The 21877-nt window shown below is 53.1% G+C and overlaps 7 protein-coding genes across 7 annotated transcripts; 5 read left to right on the forward strand and 2 right to left on the reverse strand.

Moving 5' to 3' along the window:
• Positions 1-112: 112 nt before the first annotated feature.
• Positions 113-2747, forward strand: CDEST_09838 (Putative major facilitator, sugar transporter, major facilitator superfamily; the record flags this gene model as incomplete). Its single annotated transcript, XM_062925996.1, has 12 exons — positions 113-276; positions 333-373; positions 468-690; positions 744-806; positions 872-946; positions 1085-1483; positions 1545-1575; positions 1754-2048; positions 2112-2208; positions 2264-2275; positions 2340-2478; positions 2571-2747. The coding sequence occupies 12 exons, from the start codon at positions 113-115 to the stop codon at positions 2745-2747; spliced, it is 1716 nt and encodes a 571-aa protein (XP_062782047.1).
• Positions 2748-3237: 490 nt separating this feature from the next.
• On the forward strand, positions 3238-3734 carry CDEST_09839 (uncharacterized protein; the record flags this gene model as incomplete). The annotated part of the gene is made up of 2 exons (XM_062925997.1): positions 3238-3528; positions 3663-3734. 2 exons carry the CDS (start codon positions 3238-3240, stop codon positions 3732-3734), a joined length of 363 nt encoding a protein of 120 aa, XP_062782048.1.
• A 917-nt stretch (positions 3735-4651) lies between these two features.
• Positions 4652-5671, reverse strand: CDEST_09840 (Putative enoyl-CoA hydratase/isomerase, ClpP/crotonase-like domain superfamily; the record flags this gene model as incomplete). The annotated part of the gene is made up of 1 exon (XM_062925998.1): positions 4652-5671. The coding sequence occupies exon 1, from the start codon at positions 5663-5665 to the stop codon at positions 4652-4654; it is 1014 nt and encodes a 337-aa protein (XP_062782049.1). The 5' UTR covers positions 5666-5671.
• Positions 5672-6473: 802 nt separating this feature from the next.
• On the reverse strand, positions 6474-8337 carry CDEST_09841 (uncharacterized protein). The gene is made up of 10 exons (XM_062925999.1): positions 8103-8337; positions 7986-8039; positions 7788-7933; positions 7647-7676; positions 7512-7584; positions 7418-7454; positions 7228-7361; positions 7017-7167; positions 6887-6961; positions 6474-6814 (listed from the first exon to the last, which is right to left on the reverse strand). The coding sequence occupies exons 1-10, from the start codon at positions 8266-8268 to the stop codon at positions 6688-6690; spliced, it is 993 nt and encodes a 330-aa protein (XP_062782050.1). The 5' UTR covers positions 8269-8337; the 3' UTR covers positions 6474-6687.
• A 5345-nt stretch (positions 8338-13682) lies between these two features.
• CDEST_09842 (Putative glucose receptor Git3) lies at positions 13683-15921 on the forward strand. The gene is made up of 2 exons (XM_062926000.1): positions 13683-14701; positions 14773-15921. Exons 1-2 carry the CDS (start codon positions 14060-14062, stop codon positions 15652-15654), a joined length of 1524 nt encoding a protein of 507 aa, XP_062782051.1. The 5' UTR covers positions 13683-14059; the 3' UTR covers positions 15655-15921.
• A 612-nt stretch (positions 15922-16533) lies between these two features.
• Positions 16534-18085, forward strand: CDEST_09843 (uncharacterized protein; the record flags this gene model as incomplete). Its single annotated transcript, XM_062926001.1, has 2 exons — positions 16534-17212; positions 17259-18085. 2 exons carry the CDS (start codon positions 16534-16536, stop codon positions 18083-18085), a joined length of 1506 nt encoding a protein of 501 aa, XP_062782052.1.
• A 593-nt stretch (positions 18086-18678) lies between these two features.
• On the forward strand, positions 18679-19482 carry CDEST_09844 (uncharacterized protein; the record flags this gene model as incomplete). Its single annotated transcript, XM_062926002.1, has 2 exons — positions 18679-19306; positions 19397-19482. The coding sequence occupies 2 exons, from the start codon at positions 18679-18681 to the stop codon at positions 19480-19482; spliced, it is 714 nt and encodes a 237-aa protein (XP_062782053.1).
• Positions 19483-21877: the final 2395 nt, after the last annotated feature.

The raw sequence follows: 21877 nt of genomic DNA on the forward strand, positions 1-21877 counted from the left end.
TTTCCAACATCAACCTCACGGAAGGGGGTTTTGAGCGTCTAATACAGCCCATCGAAGAGCGCAGCTTCCCACGACGACAACTGCCGGCTGAGATACTAATACCTCAGAAACTATGGGAGGACACACGACCGGCACCGCAGCTTATGATGCTGCTCTGCAACGGCGCCAGGCGCTCATGGGCGCCAGTGGTGCCAGAGCGCTGGTCAAGAACTGGAAGGTTGCCCGCATCGCCGCCTTCGCATGTATCGGAGGTGTTTTATATGGCTATAACCAAGGGTTAGAGACCTTTCGCGCTTTTCTCGGAATCAGCAAGGCTCATATTTGGCTCGCAGAATGTTTTCCGGAATCTTGGCCATGCCGTCTTTTGAGAAGCGTAAGCATACACCCAATTTCTCCGGGGTCGAGAAGGGCGCCCCAGGATCTTCTTATCAAGGTGCAGTTTGACTGATTGATCGTCTTGCATCTAGACATGGACGGATATACCAAGAACCAGACCCAGAAGGGATGGTTAACGGCCATTCTGGAGCTTGGCGCTTGGGTCGGTGCTGTTCTGTCTGGCTTCATCGCCGAAGTCTGTTCCCGCAAGTACGGCGTACTCATTGCCACGGGTGTCTTCATTCTTGGTGTGATTGTACAAATTACTTCCATCACGGGTGGCCACGAGTCCATCCTGGGAGGACGTTTCATCACGTACGTCAAAGACTCCGAATCTCTCACTTGACTAGACGCTAACCGGGTTGAAGGGGTATGGGCGTTGGAAGCCTGTCGATGATTGTGCCACTGTACAATTCCGAATGCGCACCACCGTATGTCACTGACAAGACTCTGAGGGCGAACTGCCATACATTCATGCTAACGGCGATTTCTACAGGGAAGTTCGAGGCGCCCTCGTGGCTCTCCAACAGCTCGCCATCACTTTCGGTATCATGATCAGCTTCTGGATTGAGCAAGTGACATTCTGGCCCATTTCCAAGACTTCTAGCTAACAATGATATAGTTAGTCAGTTTTGTTCCCCCACAGTCCATCAACAAAAGCTCTATTCCTACAGGTTCGTTGCTGGGATGTAGCTAACATCAGGCTCAGCGGCTGCAATTACATAGGCGGCACGACTGAGGCAACCCAGTCCGACGCAGCTTGGCTGGTGCCCATCTGCCTGCAACTGGGTCCGGCCGCAATCCTCTTTGTCGGAATGATCTGGATGCCGTTTTCCCCGCGTTGGTTGATTCACCACGGCCGCGAGGAGGAAGCTCGGAAAATCCTCGCCGACCTCCGCGACCTTCCCGAGAACCATGAATTGATCGAGCTCGAGTTCCTCGAGATCAAGGCCCAGTCGCTGTTCGAGAAGCGCAGCACCGCCGAGCTCTTCCCCCACCTCCAGGCACAAACTGCGTGGAACACATTCAAACTGCAGTTCGTTGCGATCAAAGCACTCTTCCAGACCAGAGCCATGTTCAAGCGAGTTGTCGTGGCAACGGTTACTATGTTAGTTTCAACTTTGACGTCGTGATGAGGATACGAAAGCACGACTAACAGCTTATTTCAGGTTTTTTCAACAATGGACAGGTATCAATGCTGTAAGTGTCCGACGTTAATTGGTTTTCTGCCCGACCTTAAAGTTTCCAATCCCTTTGCTCCATGCTGTTGTTCTGTAGTCAGAATTGTCTTGATAACTCGGTCCAAGACCGGGTGCCCGTCGAATTTCGGCACGCCTTTCTTGAACATGTCCACATAACTGGCTAACATTCAAAATAGGTTCTATACTACGCGCCCCAGATCTTTGGACAGCTTGGCCTCAGTCAGACAACTACGAGTCTGTTGGCCACTGGTGTGGTCGGTGTTGTCATGTTCATTGCAACTATTCCTGCAGTCCTCTGGATCGACCGTCTGGGTCGCAAGCCTGTTCTTGCCGTGGGTGCTATTGGCATGGGAACCTGCCATCTCATCATTGCTGTAATCCTTGCCAAGAACATTGACCGCTTCGATCAGCAGCCCGCGGCTGGCTGGGCTGCCGTTTGCATGGTCTGGCTGTTTGTGGTCCATTTTGGATGTACGTCGCCCCCCCAGTTCGAGTCTGACAATCTCGAGATCGAAGTTGCTGACCATACAACAGATTCTTGGGGCCCATGTGCTTGGATCATCATCGCAGAGGTGTGGCCTCTGAGCACCCGTCCGTATGGTGTCGCACTTGGCGCTTCCAGCAACTGGATGTGAGTACAAGTATACCCAACTTCTCTTGGTATTTTCTGACATATTTCATCGCAGGAACAACTTTATGTAAGATCACTCAACACTTCGAGCTGATTGACTGTGAGAGACCTTTAATAACATCTTGCAAAAGTGTGGGGCAAGTTACCCCCGACATGCTGACAAGCATCACCTATGGGACCTACATCCTATTCGGCCTCTTGACATACCTTGGTGCGGCCTTCATCTGGTTCTTTGTCCCGGAAACTAAACGGCTATCTCTGGAGGAAATGGTAAGCTTTCATCCTTCACCCAAATTCCATCAACTTCGTGGTGGCCTTCCCGCAAAGTCTCGCTGCGTCTGGTTTCCTGATATTTCACGTAGGACCTTGTCTTCGGCTCTGAAGGGACTGCCGCTGCCGACTTTGAGCGTATGGAGGAGATCAACACCGAGATTGGTCTTAGTGCCGTTTTGAACCGCGCCACAGGGAATGATCGGCTCTCTCAGTCGGCTGATTTGGAGAAGAGAGAAGTTAATGCAGCTGCCACTGAGCATCAATGAGGGTAAGGTCCGGCCAACCCATATTGTCGCCGTGTGTAGCAAAAGGGTTCCCGGGAATTGTTGACGTGAATAATCTTCAGAGGATCCTAAAAGACCAGACCTGGTTTTGAGCTTTCTTTTCCAGCAGATTGTCATCAATTATACAGTTTGTAACATTCTTAAACATTGTCCCCCGGTGATGTCCAACAGCTGGAGCAACCCCTCGTCTGGTAAAGTTGTGAACATAAGCCAACGAGCCAGCCTCACACATTTGTCCCGGTAAGAACCCTTTAGCGCCCGGCAGTGTGGAAATCAGTATCATGTTTGTATGCTCTTTTCTGAGGCAGCTACCGGAATGTCTTGTCTGGTTGGATTCCCTGGTCGGATGCTGCTGATGCTGCCTAGATGGTTGCGAATATTTTAAAATCCTTCCGATCTACCTTGAGTCGTGATTGTTTTCTTCGTCTTCATCATGCAAACCCCGAGAATCGCTCACATTCAGCTCATCGCAATGTCTGCGGAATTCCGTGTCAACGATACGTCCAAGTCTTACAGGGACTGCTTTGTCATCGAATACTTGGCAGATACTCTCTGTGCTGGGGAGGGCGTCGAGATCAGCGAAAGATACCCAGAGGCCGTAGTTCAAGAGCTCTATGAGGGCCCCAGGAAGTGTCAGTGTTGTATCAATTGGATGACCGAGCGCCCCCACGATGTTGATCTTACAGAAGTCGAAAAAAAGACGATGGGGATGAAGCCGGCGATCCTCTGGTCATCTGACGTCCAGTCAGTCCAGGCCAAAACGGTATGTTGCTTCCGTTCGCTCGATTGAGATTCGTCACAGCGGCTCGCAAGGTTCTTGTCGACATCTTTCAGCCTTCACTATCTCGAAAATATCTCAGATTCCTAGCGCCTTTACACCCGTTTTTCTGGCGCTAGAAGCGCTTCGAGAAGGCCATCGTTGAGGAGCAGGACAAGACAGTTAACAAGATTCTTGTCACGATGAGATGAATTGTTAAACGTGAGATAGAGGGCACCTTTGCCGTCAGCGATGAGCTTGTCGCTCGTGATGTCATCACATTCGACTACCTTTGGACGTTGCTTGCGCCAGGAGAGCGCAGATACATCAATAGTGGTGGCCATAGCCAACCGGCTCTAAAAGCTCCTTCCTTCCAGCTTGCAACATGAAGACCCCGTGGTCAATCTCAGCCTTACATCACTTAGAGTTTTGTCAACGATGATTTCGGCACGATTCATGATATTTCGATCCAATAGTTTCCAGGAACTCGCCCCATCAGCAGCTTGCCTGCGTTTCTTGCCAAGTACTTGGATGACTTTGAAAACTTCAGCAGAAGCTCACGTAAAGGGGGCGCTATTTCGCTAATCTTGCAGGTGCAAATCAGTGCAGAGCATATCGTCTCCAGAGCTTCGGAGCAACCGCGGAGCTGCGAGTGATGATAGACGTTTAAGAGAACAGCCACAAAGAGTGAGTAAACACAGAGTCAAGATTTCCGTTGGGGAGATGAGTTTTCTGTAGTCAAACACCGTTGTAGACATCTGACAGCTGTTGGTAGCTGTTGGTATAGGTCATGGGTCTGGTGATGACCTCCTTGAGTTGGTTTGTGACCGTCACGGAGCATCTCCACTCCCACTCGAGAGTTGCACGACAGCTCAGTGCAAGAAAATCGGCCGGCTGGCGCAATGGTAGCGCGTCAGACTTCTACTTGGTAGCGATCTGAAGGCTGCGGGTTCGAGCCCCGCGTTGGTCAGAGAATCATCTTGAACAACAACAGTGGAAGGAGTTGGTTTTTTGTAACTTTTTCATCAAGATTTTTTCAGGTGTGGGGTCCGGGTGGACCGGATCGGCCGAGTGTCCGCTGAAGCGGGGCCGTGGAGCGTAGAGGGCCGGAACCAAGTGGTCCGCGTCATTACGTCCGCCACGCCGGTTTCCGCTTCTGCGTAAAAGCCGCGATGCCCTCCTTTGCGTCGGCACTTCGCGCATGCAGTGCCATGACGCCCCCGGCCCAGCTCGCGGCCTCCTCATACCCGTCGGCTCCTCCCTCGTTAGCGCCGTCTCCTCTGATACCGAGTTGAGTCCAGTACGCCCACTTCCCAAGAGCCATCGGTTGTCCCGCGGACCCCGCCAGCCGCTCCACCACTTCTGCTACACGCCCCTCAAAAGCCGCAGCAGCGGTGTCCGTGGACTCGGCATGATCAGGCGTAGGAACCACGTCCACGGCGCCCCGCATGTCGTCCGCCGTGACGGCTTCCGCGGAAAGCAGAAGCCGGTACGCCTGGCCAGGTGGTAGACGGCGTGACACGGCGGTCGCGGGGCTCGTGCACGGGAGTCCGATGCTCGCACCAGGCAGCTGAAACTTGGTGGTGGAAAGGGCGATTGGATAATCAGTCGACAGCGCGAGCTGCAGCCCAGCCGCGGTCGCAAGGCCCTGGATGGGACAGACAACGGGCGCGGGACTGCGCCGGATGAGGGACATGACCTCGGCGCACAGGGCGAATGTCCGCCTCACTTCGACGTCGGAGAGAGATGCGAGCTGCTTCAGGTCGTGGCCCGACGAGAAGACGGGCCCGGAACTGCGAAGGACGATCACATTGGGTAAGCCATCCCGCTGGCGCTTCCACTCCGCGGCATCAAAGAGCCAGCTGTGTTTCGACGGGCCACTTGAGCCAGATTCGGCGTGCTCGCTTGCAGCTTCGAGTTCGGAGAGGATCGAGGGTTTGAACGCAGGGAGGGTAAGAAGCCTCCCTGTCGCCCGTGATGTAAGGTGCGAGAGGAGCTGCGTGCGGAGGTCCTCAAGAATCTCGAGACTCAGGGCGTTGCGTTTCGTCGGGTTCTTCAGATGAAGGTACACGACCCTTGCCGGGAGCTTGGGGAATTGCATCGGTGGTAGCTCGCTGTTGAAAATTCCCCGATCGGCCGGCATCGAGATGTTGGATTCGGAGAATGAATGGCGTAGAATGGCTTTGGAAAGCCGATGGCCAGAAGGCAATTGCCGCTGCCGATCAGGAATCGCCACCTCTCCATATTCCACCCCACATCCCGAAAGGGGTCCAGGCCCGTGCGGAGCTTAACAGCGGAGTTTAACAGCAGAGCTTTGATTAAGGGTGGTGAGGGGGGGCTCAGTTCGCTCTCTGGTGCTTAGGTGCATGCACCCTTCACACTTCGTCAGAATCGTACCATACATAGTACGGACACTGCGGACAGTTCAGCCCTATGGCTGAGCCGGCCGGCAACGGCAAGGATGATGACGGGACCAAAGCTTCGCTGCGGGGACGCTCCCGGCCCGCTCGATAACCATGTGCAGCTCGCTCTCGGTCTAGATTCTTTTACAATAAGACTTGTCAAGGTTTGGCTGAAACAGAATCTCCCGCCGGCAGGCAGTAAAAGCCAGTCGACTGCTTTTCTTCCACGGGAAGTTTCTTTCGCGGAAAGATAGAACGGCAAATCGATCCCTCTGTCAACGGTGACACTCACTCCACTTCTCCTCCAGGCTGCCGGCCTGAGCAATGATTCCAAGCAGAGTTTGACGGTTTGATGATCCTATTCACGCACTCTAGAAGATTGGCGTGGATGCCGATGCCATAGGCAGCCTAACAGTGGTCGCGTTTTTCAACTGTCATGGAACACCTGATCACTAATATTGACGACTTGTAGGACCTTCACACAACTTCCGCTGAGATGATGTAGCATGGGTATCCTGCCCGCACTATCTCTTACTCCAGAAATCATTTCAACACAAGGTTTCTTATCAAGCCATCTGGCTACTGGCGCCTACAGGTAGGTAAATCAACTACCTGTGCTCATGCTATGCCTCGAGCGGTGGTGCTAAACTAGCTACAACCATCCTGTACCCCTCTTTCGGCAACTACAAGCGGTACTCGCTCGTCCGCAATTCCTCAATTCTTCTTTTCAATGTCGTTTGGTGATTCAGTAACCACATCAGTGCTATCTTTCTGTAGCGCCTCTGGCGATGCCGGCACGGTCTCTGAAACTGATTCTAACTCGACGGAGAGACATGGTCTTGCTCTGCCGCTGGAGTTTATCCAGTGAATGGCCAATGATGTGAAAAGAACTGGAAAATTTGTCAGACCTGTGTTCTAAAGGTGTATTTCAGCCATCTCAAGCAACACACTCGCATCTGTACTTACTATCGGTGTTGCAGCATGTCAAACACAGCCAAACTACTTCACCCCAGAGAGCTATCAGTATTGTGAGATTGCTGCCTCAAGTCAGTGAACTAGACTGAATATCAACAGCCCCCAGATCTCTCTTACACGATACTGATAATCAAACTTCCTGCTACGCCTGCAAATGTCCGAAGAGCCAGTCTCCGTAACCTTACGTTTGGTGGCGTTTGCGAAAGATGTCGTAGATTTTCCATCACTGTCCAAGGCTTCATGATCGATATTTGGATAGAGTGCAGCCCTAAGCCCACATCAGAATAAACCCCAGACGACAAGGTCTTGAAAGCTGTGAAGACCTTACTGAATAGCGGCACTAAGAACATTGAAGTGAGGTACACGTTGACTACTGTGTCGAAGCACAGAACTGGTAGTAGTGTAGCCCTGGTCAACTCGACGACGCAACTTTGTGTATCATTGTCGTAGTGCGCTCCATGACTAAACATGTAGATGTCAACCTTGTGAGCGCTTTAAGTGCGTCGGGTGATACTCACGAGACGTAGTTCAATGTTGCGATCACACAGTAGATTCCTAAACGAAAAGCAGTCAGTGTCTGGGGATCTTTTCTGGGTTTGGATAGAAACATACCCAGCACTAAGATAGAGTTGAATACGTACAGCTTGGATTGAAGACGTGACTTGATGGTACCACGAATAATGTGCTGTGATCAATCAGCACCTTGCCAAATGAAATGAGACTCATGGAAGGATTTGTTAAGCTTACCGCTTTGTCGACCATGAAGAGATAGACAAGCTATTGCAAACATCAGACCCATACACCTCCTAAAGACGTACTGAGAACGACCTACAGTCTAGAATGGTATCAGCGTTGCTTCAAGAGATTCTCATGGCAACAACTACGCACCTTGATTGCAACATATGAACTGAGACACAGTGCCCCAGCTGCTGAACACAACGTAGAGTTCATACGCAGTTCGGCCAAGAATAATACCTGGAAGGTCCAAGATCCAAGTACAAAAAGAAACGAAGACAGGTAAATACCCAGAACAACTGCTATGTGTCAACACGGCTTGCAGGTTGAAGGCAAGCTGAATTGTCTTACGCCATTTAGTCCATGGCAATGGACGCCATCCCTTTACAGTTGGCCACTGATAACCTTGCCAGACAACACGTCAGCTGGGCTCAGCCAACACATTCACAGTCAGCAGCAATGACCTACGAAGCAAATATGCCAACAGGGCTGCAGTGATGGGCGCAGCAATCAGGCTGATAATTTGCTCCGAATGTGGCTCGTAAGTCAGGACGCTCGATGTTCCGTCGGATTTGGGGTTGACATTGTCCATCTCGAAGGTTGGGGATGTCGGTACCATGATTCTTGAAAGCATTTCGTGAAACAACTTCGGCTCTCAAACTGGTACTTTTCGTCGTCGAGATCTTGTCTTGGGGGACAGGGGCCCATTGAAGATATAATGAAATCACAGAAGTCGCCTAGACCAGCTGAGCCGGTTTCTATAAGTAGTCTCCAGCTTACGGCCGAACAATTCAAACAAGACAAGCGTCTAGAGGTAGTAAACTTTGTCCTACGGGGCACAATTTCCCCTTCCAGACATACGAGTACGGCCTGACTCGATTTTAGGTTTTGTACTTCCCCTCCATCCTAGCCTACCGAAACAACTTCGGATGCAACTGTTCGTTGTTACCAAAAGTCCGTTCGGCCCGTCCACTCAATATCTATTCGGACAGCAGAACTCCCGTCACACTAGGTTCAAATGAGGGCAAGAATTGGCTTAGGCTCAATAACAGCCTCTCCTGTGCAGTACAGACCAAGATCTCAGATTGGGCGTCCCATACCCCTTCTACTACGTCCACCTCAAGTATCTTGGAAACGTTCTTCTTCTCACCTTGGGTTTGGCCACATTCGATGGTGTGGGAAAACAATGATTAGTCAAAACAGGGGCGTAAAGTATACGCGCACACCCCGGACAGCCGCGGGGCCGGTCATCAATTTAGTTCAGTAATACTAAGCAATTGCATGTTTCTTTGGTGGTCTCCGCGTCAAGATGTTGCCGCGAGATTTTTAACGGTGCCTGCCGGGATTTACGCCCCCCAGTACTATTACTGTCCGTTTCCGGTGTCTCGTAGCCACACGTCAGGGGAAAGCTTAGTTCTGAGCCAGGATCATTCACAGCATCAAGATCTGATCTCGTCTCAGAATCGCCTTAGCACATTCTGGGCCCAAGGAAAAAGTTGATGAGTGAACCGCGAATTCCATAGCTTCCCACGCATACATCTATCCCCTGCCGTATCGTTGGAATTCAGATGGGAAGCTGGCAGCAATCGATTTCTTCTTAGCCTAAGCAGCGTCAAGGCCTTCGGGCTTTGAAATCATAGGCTTCCCAAACTAAGATGAACAAAATGGACCGCTCTAGAGTACGGCGGCAGTTCATATGCCCGGATGACATGAAGTTAAAATACCGCGGCTGCGGCTGATTAACGGCACATGTACGACTTCCCAAATTAGAGCTGAACTCAAATTCCCTCTGATTAGTGACCGGGAGGAGCATTGGCCTTATCCAGCCACGCCGTTTCTTAGTCTGTTTTATTTCGGCATAAAACTCGTAGTCCCCCACACCCGGCGAGGTCTGGGCATCCTGAGAGTTCACAGTAGCAAAAGAAGCAAGCAGGTTCATACATACCGTTGAGACAGGTCAGTCACCACACCACTGCCGTTCGAACTTTTTTGTTTAGGTTCGCTCCGCCAGCTGACCCGACCTGCAACTGACGCTTTCTGCCCACTATCCCAATGCGCAATACGGAGTGTTTCCACTGCCCACCAATAACGCGTCATGATCACGGCACTTATGGCGTGGCTTGGGAGTCCCAAAGCTTCTGATTCCGACGCTGAGTTTCTCTGGGGAGTGGGCGTGCGATACGGGTCTGGAAACAAGCTCGGTTGCTATTGTAATGCAGCTGACATGCCCGGTTGATGCAGAGAGCTGGATTGATGCATGGCTAGAGGTAAGCAGATACCAGCAAAGTGATGGAGTCTGAGAATTCTGGAGAAGGTGTTCAAATGACCTGCACTACATGTAGAGCGGAAATGCCTTTCTTCTTCGCTCAAATCGCAACTTTAAGAAGGCATACAACTCATTCTTACGGTCATTGCAGTGTTGAAAGTAAGGCCGCTGTTACTGTCGTTTAAGAAAGGTATTTCAGTTTCATGACCCCTATTTCAAGGCGCTTCCTTCATTTTCCGAATGACACGCAGAAGCATGTGCTGAGATTCGGAGGTTTTTCCCCCTTTTGTTACCACTACAGGTACAGACAAACCCAACAATGCCGTCTCTAGACTACAAATCAGGCAATATTGCTAAGGATCCCTGACACGTTTGTTTCAAACTTAGTCTCCGGAAATTTCAGTTCTGTGCGGGCTGTTATTTCGGTATTTTGCAGCCTCCTGTTCACCCGATTATCGCCACTACAAGGCTCCCCAGCCTCCGAAATTGCTACTATTGAACACACAATACTTGAAATCAGACGGCTGCTTGATTTATTCTCAGACAAAGGATACAAGCCTCTAGCCTGTTTGGCGTTAGCTTGCGAAGAAGGTTCCCGAGGACTGCATTCTAGCAGATGGGCTCAGGCCGATTCATAGCTTGACGAACTCTAGTCAACCAACCTGGAGATCGACCATTCATCCCACTCTGAGTTGCAGAGTAACAGGCCACTTTGACCGGTAAGAGTGAAGGTGAACCCGCTATAACCGTGTTTTGAAGGTTGCTGCGTATCCAGAAAGCTGTTATGTCTGTGATATTCGGGCTGCGCGGCCTGCGTTTAAGAATCTGTCACTTGCGCAAGGCAGATTCTGTTCGGCGTCGTGAGTCATGGACGGCGCACATACGGTGCGATAACGATCATGCAACGACTTAAAGGCGATCACATAATAACAGCTTGAAGGCAGCTTCGTGTCCAGCAGACAACGTCCAATGCTTCTGTTAGACCCCAGCTTGTAGCTGATAGATGTTTACATTAACTAAAGCACTCAGACTGGTGGAGGGTTATAGACTTGAGAACAAAATAGAGTACCTCAACAATGAAAGGCTGTATCATCAAGAGTGAACTGCCCTATGTAAAGCTAAATAGAGCCAAGAACAACAACTTTTGTCACCGTGTCAAAATACACAAGGTGTGAGGTTACGACAGCGTGTTCTGGTATTACCGTAATGCTTCAGGCGTAATGTCTCAACAGTCGCACCTCGCCCCAAAGCCACTGATGATAGTTCGATAGTCGGACTCTGCAAATAGGTTCCGTGGGTCACCAGTCGACGCCACTCACATCTTCAACAGAAGTCCTTCTGCTGTCGTTTCGTCTCATCGTGCGCTCTCTCGAAAGCTCACACCAATCCTAATCGGACATTGTACGTCAAAAGATCCTGCTGTCCACTCTCCGACTTAATTAGATCGTCACCTCGAGCTGTCCAGCCGACGCCGACGTTGAAGACTTTTCTCCTCCCTCGGCAACTCGGACATTCTGCTCATCCAGGGCGCGCCACCGTTTTGAGAAAGCACTGCGAGCGGCCAGCCGGTCGGATGTGTCCCCTGCAGTGCGGCTGGACGCTAACAGTCGAGAAGCTAACGTGACTAGGCGTTAGCTTCGTTGCGAGACCTCTGCCCTGCAAATGTACCCTCGGCTAGGGAGAGGGGGGCTCTGCCAAGGGTTGAAGGGCAGCATATCGCAATCTGGAATCTCGCAAAGGTCGAAAAGCCCGATTTTACCCCTGTTCTTTTCCGTCAGCCATCGTGGTTGTTGTATGCTGAATCATGGAAAACCAAACCCAGAATGATGGCAGGGCCCACGGAAGACGCAGCAGGATCCAACTCAACATCACGAGTTGTGGTCCTTTGAGAGGCAAGATTGGGGACGGACCCCCTACGGCCGTACAGGGCTGCTCGGCTAGAAACTAGTAGGCGGACAGCGAGTCATGACCCCGAGCAGGCAGGAAACCTACGATGCTGCGGTCTGTCCGACGGACACGGGGTCGAAAACAGTTGATTGCATCGAGTGAGCAGTGATTTAGTGTTCTATCGCGCGACAATTTGTCTCAACCACCATCTGCTTCGGGCCTCATGCCGAAGACTTTGGAAGGGACGTGGAAGGTGTTTTGGCGCCGTGCAAACTCAGCCAAGAATGCTTTCTTTTTCTCTGACAGCCCAGTCAGGATCGGCTAGAGTTGACAGCTCGGAAGACGGAGAGATAATCGATGGAGTGGCGCCGCCACCAACCGACCCTTGCGGGCAATCGCATCATTCATTCCAATACCGGAACCAACGGTTAAAACGGGTAGATAGATGGTCCCTGAGGGCCACGTTGAGAGGCTGCAACCGGACAGGACGCATCTCGTGGTGTTCTGCTTCGTCAGCCCCAACGGTCCTAACCCAAAATACGATTGCCCCCCCCCCCCCCCCCCCGTGTACGAGCAAGGAGAGGAGAACATGTCTTTTTCTTCGAAACAATCTATTAGAGGAGCGACCGCGTGGAAGCCAAGAGCAGTCAGACGCAGCCGTCAAGCCTAGACTGCCCAGTGGATTCAATTCTCGTTAAAGGTGACCGTCTTGAGCCTAGCGTGCGTGTCCACAACGTGAGCTGTGGGAACTGAGCTGAAGAAGCACGATGGCGCTTGACGGAGACATACACCACATCCAGGAGACGCAGGGAGGAGAGTGGGAAAGAGAGAAAAAAGAGAGAAAAAAACCAGTGCGTAAATCCACAAAAAGAGACTCTAGCTCGTCCACATCGTGCCATTGCAACGACTCAATCTATCGCACCAGGACGCCCCGAGACCCATGCTATTAGCATCTCATCATCACGGCCATCTCGGTAATTATTGCAGGCCATGTCAATTCTCTCCCCCCCTGTCAGACCATATTGAAAAGCACCAATCACTAAACATGATGGGCTCAGCTAAGGTTTGGCCTAGTCGTTTAGCACCAGCGGGTTCGTGGAGCTTTGGATCAGCCAGCCCTCGTGGCAGCCCGCCGCCCCCCCCCCCCCCCTCCGCTTCTCGCCCCTGTCTCGGACTCCCCTCACAGGCTCGCAGGCGTTCGTGAAATGAGGCAGCCAGTTAGGAAGAGTCTAGACCAAGGTACGGATATGCAGTAGAGTAGGTAGACTACGGATACTGTGATCAGAATTTCGCTGGAATGCAACACACATCATTGCTAGGTCCGTAGAAGGTTCTTCTGGAACGAGCTTGCGGGATCTTCTGGCGTTGGTCTTTAGTGATGATGGGTTTCTCGATCGGGGCTGCCATAGAGAGGTTGCTACATACAGGTGGACGGATAATCGGCAATCCAGCGATTAAGATTTCACTCGATGAAACATCGCCCACACGGCTTCTAGTTCCCCAGATTCATAACATGGCTGGGAAATCAAACCCGCCTCTCCCTTCCCTGCCCTTCCCTTACCTTCCCCTCTGCTGTGCTTCAGCTCGTCCGAGGCTCCAATGCGAGTGTAATGGAGCCATCCACGATGGGAGAAAGATCCGTATCCCCGGTCAGATATCCCTTTTGCGGTAGGTGGGACCCTCTCTTGGCCACTGACACATATCCCATCTCCATCATCCCATCAGCTTACTATGTCTTCTGTTCCTATCATATGTGCGGAAGATGTCTTTGCCAGCATGGGCCCCCCCTTCCCACTCCTCTCCGTTCCCTAGTTAGTCATCTACAGAGCAAGCCTTGTTCGCCAGTTTTCGGGTTGTTGATTCCATTGGCACTAAACTTCCCGTCAGGGTCAGGGTCTCCATCATCCTCACCTTGGCTCCCTAAATCTGGTCTGGGCCCTCCCCTCCCCTCTGAGGCGAAGGAAAAGGCAAAAGCAATCCGTTTCGGCCATTTAATCATCTGGCCTGCAGCCACCGGGCCAGCAGGATGAACTGCCGCTCAAACTCTTGCGTCAGTGGCATTTCCCCAACCTTAGCATCGACGGCATCTCGAAAGGAGAGGGTTCCTGAACAAAAAGAAGATTGAATGGATTGGACGACACTTCGGTAACCGCATGTTGGCCGACGGCGACTAACAACGTCCTCCAACGTCTTTCCTTTCTATTCTTTTTCCCGAGCGAACGCCACCACCACTCGGGGCTCCGACGCCGCCGACCGGCGATCCAGTCCCGCCATGGACCCTCAAAGCCAAACGCTGGCGCCACTCCCCGACGTCCTTCGTCGGGGCCTCACGGCCGTCTCCTTCTTCGGCTTCCTCTCTTTTGTCACGACGACGGCGCTCTTCTTCGTCCTGACGTACAGGTTGCTCTCGTGGTACTTCGCACCGGCCCCCGGGCGGCCGCAGCGCATGGCGGACGAGCCCAACGCCGACGCCGTTCTGGCCGAGGAGATGGGCCTCCCGGAGACCATGTATTCCGCAGGCGGCAAGACGAGCGATAGCAGGACGAAACGGGACGCCCCCAACCAGTTTCTCATGCTCATCTACAACCTCCTCCTGGCCGACATCCAGCAGGCCCTCGCCTTCCTCCTCAATGCGTCCTGGCTGAGCAGAAACTCCATTGTCGTCGAGAGCACAACCTGCTGGGCCCAGGGCTGGTTCATCTCGACGGGCGACCTGGCGTCCAGCGCCTTCATTACTACCATCGCCGTGCACACGTATCTGTCTGTCGTGCGGGACTACAAGCTACCCACGTGGGCCTTCTGGACCATGATCGGCTCCGTGTGGTTCTTCATCTACGCCCTTGCGGTAGCCGGCATCATCATCACCAATAACGGAGCGGCCGACGGCGGTCTGTACGTCCGCGCCGCTGCTTGGGTAAGTTCCTGGGACCCATAGCCAATTCACGCGCTCTCGAAGCAGGCGAAGACTAACTAACATGACGCCAGTGCTGGGTTAATGTCCGCTACGAGGCGATGCGTCTCTACCTTCACTACCTGTGGATGTTCGTATCCTTCTTCATCACCGCCGCCCTCTACGTCCTCATCTTCAACCACATCCGCCGCACCAATCCCGCTCTTCAACTCCCGTCTTCCTCCAACAACACCACCTCCTCGGCTTCCAAGAGCAATCGCGGTCGCAGGCTGAGCCACGCACATACCCTCTCACAGTCGGGACACCAAAAGAGCTCGCATGGAGAGGCCCCAGCGGCGAACCCGAGCAGCGCCGGACACCACCCGGCCTTCCTCATCTATCCCATAATCTACATTCTCTGCACGGCACCCCTGGCCCTGGGTCGTGTCATCACGATGGCCGGGAAGCAGGTCTCGCTCGAGTACTTCTGCCTCGCCGGCGCCATGATTGCATCCAACGGCTGGCTCGACGTGCTCCTCTTTTCCACCACCCGCCACGTCATCATTTTCAACGCGTCGCCAGACTACGAGGAGACGGGCCTCGAGACCTTCGCCTTCATGCGCACGCCGGCCAACCGCCGCTACGGAAACATGGTCTGGGTCCAGGGCGCCGGGAGCGCCCCGCAGAACCTCACGGCGGACGAGGGCACCGGCGGCTGGCTCTCCAAGCTGTTCCGCGGGGGGCGCCGCCACGGGGCTGATACGAAACGAGACCGCCACCGCAGCGGCGCCCATCGGAGTATCAGCCAGGAGTCTCTGCGGAGGCGCGGTGGAAACATGGAGGGCATCCAGATGGAAACGGTGACCACGGTGGTTGTGGAGATGGACGGCCAGCCCGGGGGGAAGAAAGCGGCTGGCAGGCCGCACTCTGTTGACACCATCGAGAAAGAACGGGCGCAGAGCTTTGGAAGCATATGAGGCATTCGTGTTCCAGTGCAAAGGTCTGGGACATGGTTGACCCATCTCGAGACTTTGGAACAGGAGCCTGGGAGAAAACTTGGAGTCACAGCCAGGCCCTTTTGCCTGATGGCGGTCGAGACCAACACCGCAGGCCTTCGATCACTTTTTTTCTTTCCTTCTTTGTCAATATGTTTGTATACTTATTCAAGGTAACGTTCTTACGCGGATAGATAGCGAGCATCTGGGAGGTCACCTGTATTAGTTATACCCAATAAATAATGTCGTTCACGCACATCAGAAGCCCAGTCTCGACTTGCTTGTACCCTTTTGGCTGTTCACCACTGCCTCGATTCCATGCCGTTTGTGGTCTGCTTTAGGTTCTGGAGAGACAAGACTAGGTGAGGAACGTATGCCCAAGTGGCACCCCAAGTACGTTGAATCCCATCCCTTCTAGTCCTCTTTATCATTCGTGTCGAATCAGAATGAGCTGTCATCGACTCTGAGCGTTTGAGACGCAAAGCGGGACATCTTGACCTATCGTTCAAGTACAACCCATCTTACAACCTAGGCATGTCCCTGCTCGGAGCCCAGTCACCCTTGGCGATTCAACCAAACAAAGAACACTATGGTCGGAAATCGTAACATCGTTCGCTGAAACGACATCGCTGAAACTCCTCAATTATTGACTGAATTACCGAAGAGTATCAAATCTTCGCAGCTACAACTCGTGTAGTCACTAGTGATGGGTCAGTTCTGACCTGAGCTGCTCCAGACGTCTACAATGTCTTTGTTGGATGAAAAGACGCCTGTGGGATAAAAGGCTATCAGAGAACATGGATTTCAACATGAGAGACTCGAAATGCACCATATCCAACTTTCAGCGCTCATAAGACTAACATGCCTACCACACGACACGCCTCGTTCGCCCGACAAGTCGAAACCCCGCGAAAAGTCGACACCCCATCGACATCGCTGGTGGCCCACAACAGAACCGCAAGGCTCAATAGATTGAGTCCGCCTGAAGACAAACTCACTGCACAGAACCTTCTAAACGAGTATACTAAGTTTCTAGGTTCTCCAAAGACCAGGGTCCTCTTCCGCGAAGCAAGCAAGTTGCCCGAGCTCCAGTTCCGGGACTTCGTCAGTGACCTGCCCGCCCCGGCCTTCATCCGCACCACCGACCTCGGCGCGGAGATGGAATCTCTGCAAAGGGCACTCGCTTACTTCCTGCAAACTGTTAGCGGGGTTTCAAACGGCGTGTTCGATCACGTGGGCGCGGTCGGCTGTGACGTTGTCCAGAAGGGGGACGGCAGTGACAGAAAGTCTACCCTGAACTTCAGACTGGCGAAGAACAAGGGGCTCCAGGAAGAGGACTTCAAGTTCTTTGGCATTCTTCTCGGAATTTTGAACGGAACCTCGAGGAATGTTCCGTCCGATGAGGTTGAGAGACTGTCTTTACGCCACCCGCTCGTCCGGATCAACTACGACGTCAACAGGATCTACAAACAAACTCGGGAGAACAACGGGTCCAGGCCGAAGCCTTGTCTCGGCACCAAAACGACAGACAACCGAAGCGGTAAGGATTACATGACTGTGCTGACATGTGCTGACATGGTTACTAGAAGAGCACGAGCCGGAAGAGCTCCATTGTCTTGGCATGAACCAGAGAATCGTCATTCGCAAGTGCGGCGCGCAGTCGACTCACGGGACGACGGAAATTGCACAAATTTCGGTGGGCCAGATCATTCCGGACAGCTCACTGTCCTCGACGCATCTCTTGCGGCTTCACCGAGCGTCTCAGGCGGCGGTTCGCTTACTGCGCAACCGGATCGCCAGCGATATCAGAGACGGACTTCGTAGCCTCCTCGAGCGTCTCCGGTCGTCAAGCAAGCCACCGAATCTTTGCGGCGTCAAGGAAGAGGAGCTCATCCAGAGCTTTCCCTCCGTGCTGACTTGTATCGCAGAGCCCCTGACGCATTTGGAAGTCATCTCCGGGTTCCTCCCACGGTATTGCCGCTCGCAGCACGCTGACGACGACGACGGCACCATAGTCAACGTCCGGTTCTTCGCGCTGGCGGCCCCCAACAACCCGGTGATCCAGGGAAGAGGTAAGGCCATGAGCAGGCTGACCCACTGTGAGATGCAAGTTCTAGATCACTACCTTCTCCAGAGGAGGCCGGACAACCAGCTCCAGGGCACGCGCACGCGCGTGGGTAAGTTTATCGGCATCTCCAAGGTCTGCTGCCCGCTGTGCAGCATCGTCATGTGGACGCTGACGGGCGTCTACGCGGTGGACGGGTCGCACGACGACCTCTCCGTCTGGTGGACGCTCCCCTTGTTCCTGTTTTGCGAAGACGGTCTTTTCAGCGAGCACAGGAGGTGTTTCTTCCGGGTCGTGGCGCACTGGGCGGACAAGCACGGGTATCGGCCTGACAGCGCCAGGCAGTAAGGGACTCAGGTAGAGGATTAGCAAAGAGACAGCATTGTTACCATCCTTGCATCCTTGGTGAGCACTTGTGTGATGCTCCGAAGCGGTTGTGAGTGACTATTTGTATGACTTGCCCAGCCCTGAGCTGTTGGACCCTAGTTCGTCACCGTTCTGGTCTAAGAGATCGTCAACTTGGCAGGATGACAGTACTAATGGGCTACCAAGTAGACTATGGAAGGTTGCCCCAAACTGATACGCAATTATTTCATGTCTAATCGTTTTCCCAATCTCGTTTACTAGGGGTGGAGGGACAGCCTGTAAGGGGCCCGTCCTGTGGCCTGAGACCGGAAACATGAGAATTGAACAATAGAGCCGTATAAAGAACAACGAGCGTAGATCATTCAATGATCATTTTGGTTACTACTGTGTAACGAGCCAAACGCGAGAGCAGTGGCAACATACTCTCCCATATAGATATGAGGCGGTAACCCTGAGCGTGCTTCTTTACAACGTATAGGTCACATTGCATCCGATGAACAGACTCCAAGTGCCAACCTGAAATGCTGATGACCCCCATTTGACACTGTCTCTTACCCCGTCGCCGACAGGACATCATGCGCTACCGCTCACTCGGTTTCTCGTTAGCATTCCTCGCTCTCACGGCACTCGCCGTTGGGAGAGGCATCAGCGTCCACCTCGAGCCCATCCAGCTCCCTCCGACCTCCCCTCTCAACCCTCCGGGTAGATCAGATGCTGTTGAGGACCAAATCCTCGGCCCCCGGTTGTACAGTCACCCCTCGGGCAAAACCAACCCCGAACAGGACCGTTTCTTCGGGACCCGATCTAGTCGCAGCCCGATCTCCCTCCGCTCCGTGTCATTGGCGCCGTTGCGGCCCCGCGAGGAAGCCCCCTTTGAGCTCCAGCAGATCAACTGCAACGACCCGAAAGAGCCGGAGTACAAGCGGCATCCGGACGTCCACCGCGATGCCGTCAACAAGGGGGCCAAGCGCTTCTGCGAGTCGGACTTTGCACGCGATACCCTCACGATCGTTGACGACACCATAGACCACCCGCTGCACGCCTGGCGCTGGCGCTACAAGGACCAAATGGGCGTCATCCAGGACTACAAGGTCCTCTGGCGCGCCAAGTGCCGCACGAAGCAGGGATTCCAGGACATCGGGTACCCGCTGGGGCCGGGCGGGCCGTCATGCGTCGATATCATGAAGGACAACTATGCGAAGTGTGAGTTCATGTCCCTTTGTGTTGTTCTCTTCCGTGACTTTTTTGGGAATTGCAGTAGTCGGGACGGGTACTGATCAACGACCTGCTTAGGCAACAACGGCGGCATCGGCGGCAGTACGCAGGCCGGATGTCTTGTTTTCACTCTCAATGCTGGGAGGAAAGACAACTATTACTGAGGAAAGTCGAGCATCATGCTCTATGAGGTCGGCGTCTCGGCCGTATCATGTATGCTGCGTGTAATTGAACGCGCCATCACCGACGTTCATTTCGCTCAGCCTTTATTTACTTCTCCAATTACCACGTCTGCCGTAGGTGAAGAATAGAAGATGATTGAAACATAATGAGCAAGGATGGCAGCCACCATTGTTCGGTGGATGCGATGTGGATGACGAAAGCGCACATGTTTCATCGACGAGAACCTCCAGAGAATAATCGGGTAGGAACGATGTAGGCAATCGATCACACGGAAGTGGTTATGGCCACTCAAGACACCTACCGACTACCGTTGTTTTCCCAGACTGAGAGCCGAGAGTAAGGAGAACAGCAACAAAAGAATCGTCACTAATCACTTGGGGGCACCTCTCAAGCAACGGAGCTGTCCCTGTGAAAACCAAGAGAAGGAGGGTTGGCGATGTCAGGCGGCCAGGCAGAATCCAGGTTCAAGAGCAAAGAAGCAGAGCTGACAGGCTGCAAATCGAAGCGGCCATTTCAGCCAGTGAAACATCGACATCCAAAAAAACGAGCCATGGGTTCCGGGAGGCGATGGCGTGTAAGCGGTAACCCCTCTGAACAATCGAACCGGATTCCGACTTCAAGCAGGCTGCCGTCTCGTTAAACAGGTAGCTGAAAGCCTGCAGATCTTGGCAGTCTCATCGGACGATCTCGGACGTGATATTCCCAGTTGCCCGAAAGATGTGGTGAGATGAGGGGCTGTGTCGGCGCCTTGGAGATAGATGCTGGACCGCAATGCATCGACGAGTGCGCAGACGCGCCGGACTGGATCCTACGTCCTGCGCCGACATGCGCTCTCATCCATCGATGCAGTCCAGACAAGACACTCATACTATGGAGCAGGGCGGGATGACGCAAAGAGTGAAACACGGGTGAATTTCATTGCTTCAATCACTGTATCCCCGGCGAGCTGTCTCATCCGCGTCCTAAGGGGGGGGGGGGGGTAATACAGACAAGCTTTTTGCTGGAGGGATGCTTGCTTGCTGCTCCCGGAGAATGAAGAGGGAGCGGTGAACCAGTGCCGACGCAGCATATTTGGGGGCCATCATTGGGGCTCGGGTCGAGCGCTGCTTCTTGGCGGTACATTTGCCATGGAGAGCCGGGAAAATGGTGATCTGCAGTGAGATGCAAGGCCGGGAGAGGGGGGAAGGAGTGAAATGTTCCCGTGGGAAAGGCAAGGCGGGCCTTGGCGGGTTGTCAGACAAATGAGATGGGGGACTGGACGAAAATCAAAAACATGAATGGCAAAAAGATGCACGGTAAACTCACTCTCACCCGTCTGTGACACGCGAGGAATAAGACCAAAAAGTGAGACTAAGACAAGAATAAGCAACAAACAAGTCTTGGCTCTGCCGACATGGTGAAACCATGATCCATGTTCCTGAGAACTGGCCTCACATTTTATATTGTTCCGATTTTGGACCGGAAATCAAAGAGGGAAAATGGTTAGGACAGGGAAGTGAGCCATCCCCCCTCCCCTCGTCCGTGTCTCTCCGCCGAATGCATGACCGAGAACACTACGAATGGGAGACCGGCTTGTGTTGCCGGAGAGCCAGTCGTCGGTAGGCCTGGAGATGCAGACAAAAACACAGGGCAGTGCGGCGCATAATGAGTTTTCACTGTGACGAGGCGGCGCCCTAAGGGACTGTGCGAGGAAGCTGTGGCTGTGGCTCGCTGCCGCTTCGCATTGACGTTGAACGAAGGATGCACGTGATTAGCGCACGTGCTTTGATCGCAGTTGCCTGACGGAATTGGCAGGACGGAGCATCAAGAACGTACCTGCTGCCTACCCACCCAACTACCCTACCTACTCTCATAGTAGTAAAGGCAGGAAGAAATGGAGGGAAGAGGAGAATGGAAAGAGGAAACAGTGGTGGCCGTGCATTCATCCGCGTAAGGCTGATGAAACCAGTCGAACCCATGGAAATGGAATTCTATGCTGGGTATCCCCTATCCGTACCTGCCGCACCTGCCGTGCCAACCTGCCCAAGCACATGCCTGTCTGCCCTCCATTCTTGGCTCTCCCAGGCTCCATCCCATCCCCCTTCGGCAAAGCTCGGTCTGACGGATATACTTCCTCCCCATCGCATCTTTAAGGGCGGGCCAATACGAGAGAGATCCCACCCATACAAAGGTGCCATATTTGGACCCAATCAATCTGACGTGGGACAAGGCCAGACTCAACATGCTGTTGGCAGAAAGTTGGTCATCTTTACCCACCCGTCTGTCCATTTGGCCATGTCGCCCAACGACCACTTGCTGAGGCCTATTCTCGCATCTCGGTCCACTGAGCAACTCGGTCTCTGTAGGTAGTGTACGAAGTACAGATGTACCTGTCTA

The sequence above is a fragment of the Colletotrichum destructivum genome, chromosome 6 (assembly GCF_034447905.1).
Source record: "Colletotrichum destructivum chromosome 6, complete sequence".
Classification (NCBI taxonomy): Eukaryota; Fungi; Ascomycota; class Sordariomycetes; order Glomerellales; family Glomerellaceae; genus Colletotrichum; species Colletotrichum destructivum.

Bases quoted from the DNA above. Each gene is read 5' to 3' on its own strand.
- CDEST_09842 (XM_062926000.1), top strand. From the start codon at position 14,060: ATGGACCCTCAAAGCCAAACGCTGGCGCCACTCCCCGACGTCCTTCGT. The intron at 14,702-14,772 runs GTAAGTTCCTGG...ACATGACGCCAG, and splicing joins ACGTCCGCGCCGCTGCTTGG to TGCTGGGTTAATGTCCGCTA.
- CDEST_09841 (XM_062925999.1), bottom strand. From the start codon at position 8,268: ATGCTTTCAAGAATCATGGTACCGACATCCCCAACCTTCGAGATGGAC. The intron at 7,585-7,646 runs GTAAGCTTAACA...GATTGATCACAG, and splicing joins TCTTCATGGTCGACAAAGCG to CACATTATTCGTGGTACCAT. The intron at 6,815-6,886 runs GTACAGATGCGA...CAAATTTTCCAG, and splicing joins TGCTGCAACACCGATAGTAA to TTCTTTTCACATCATTGGCC.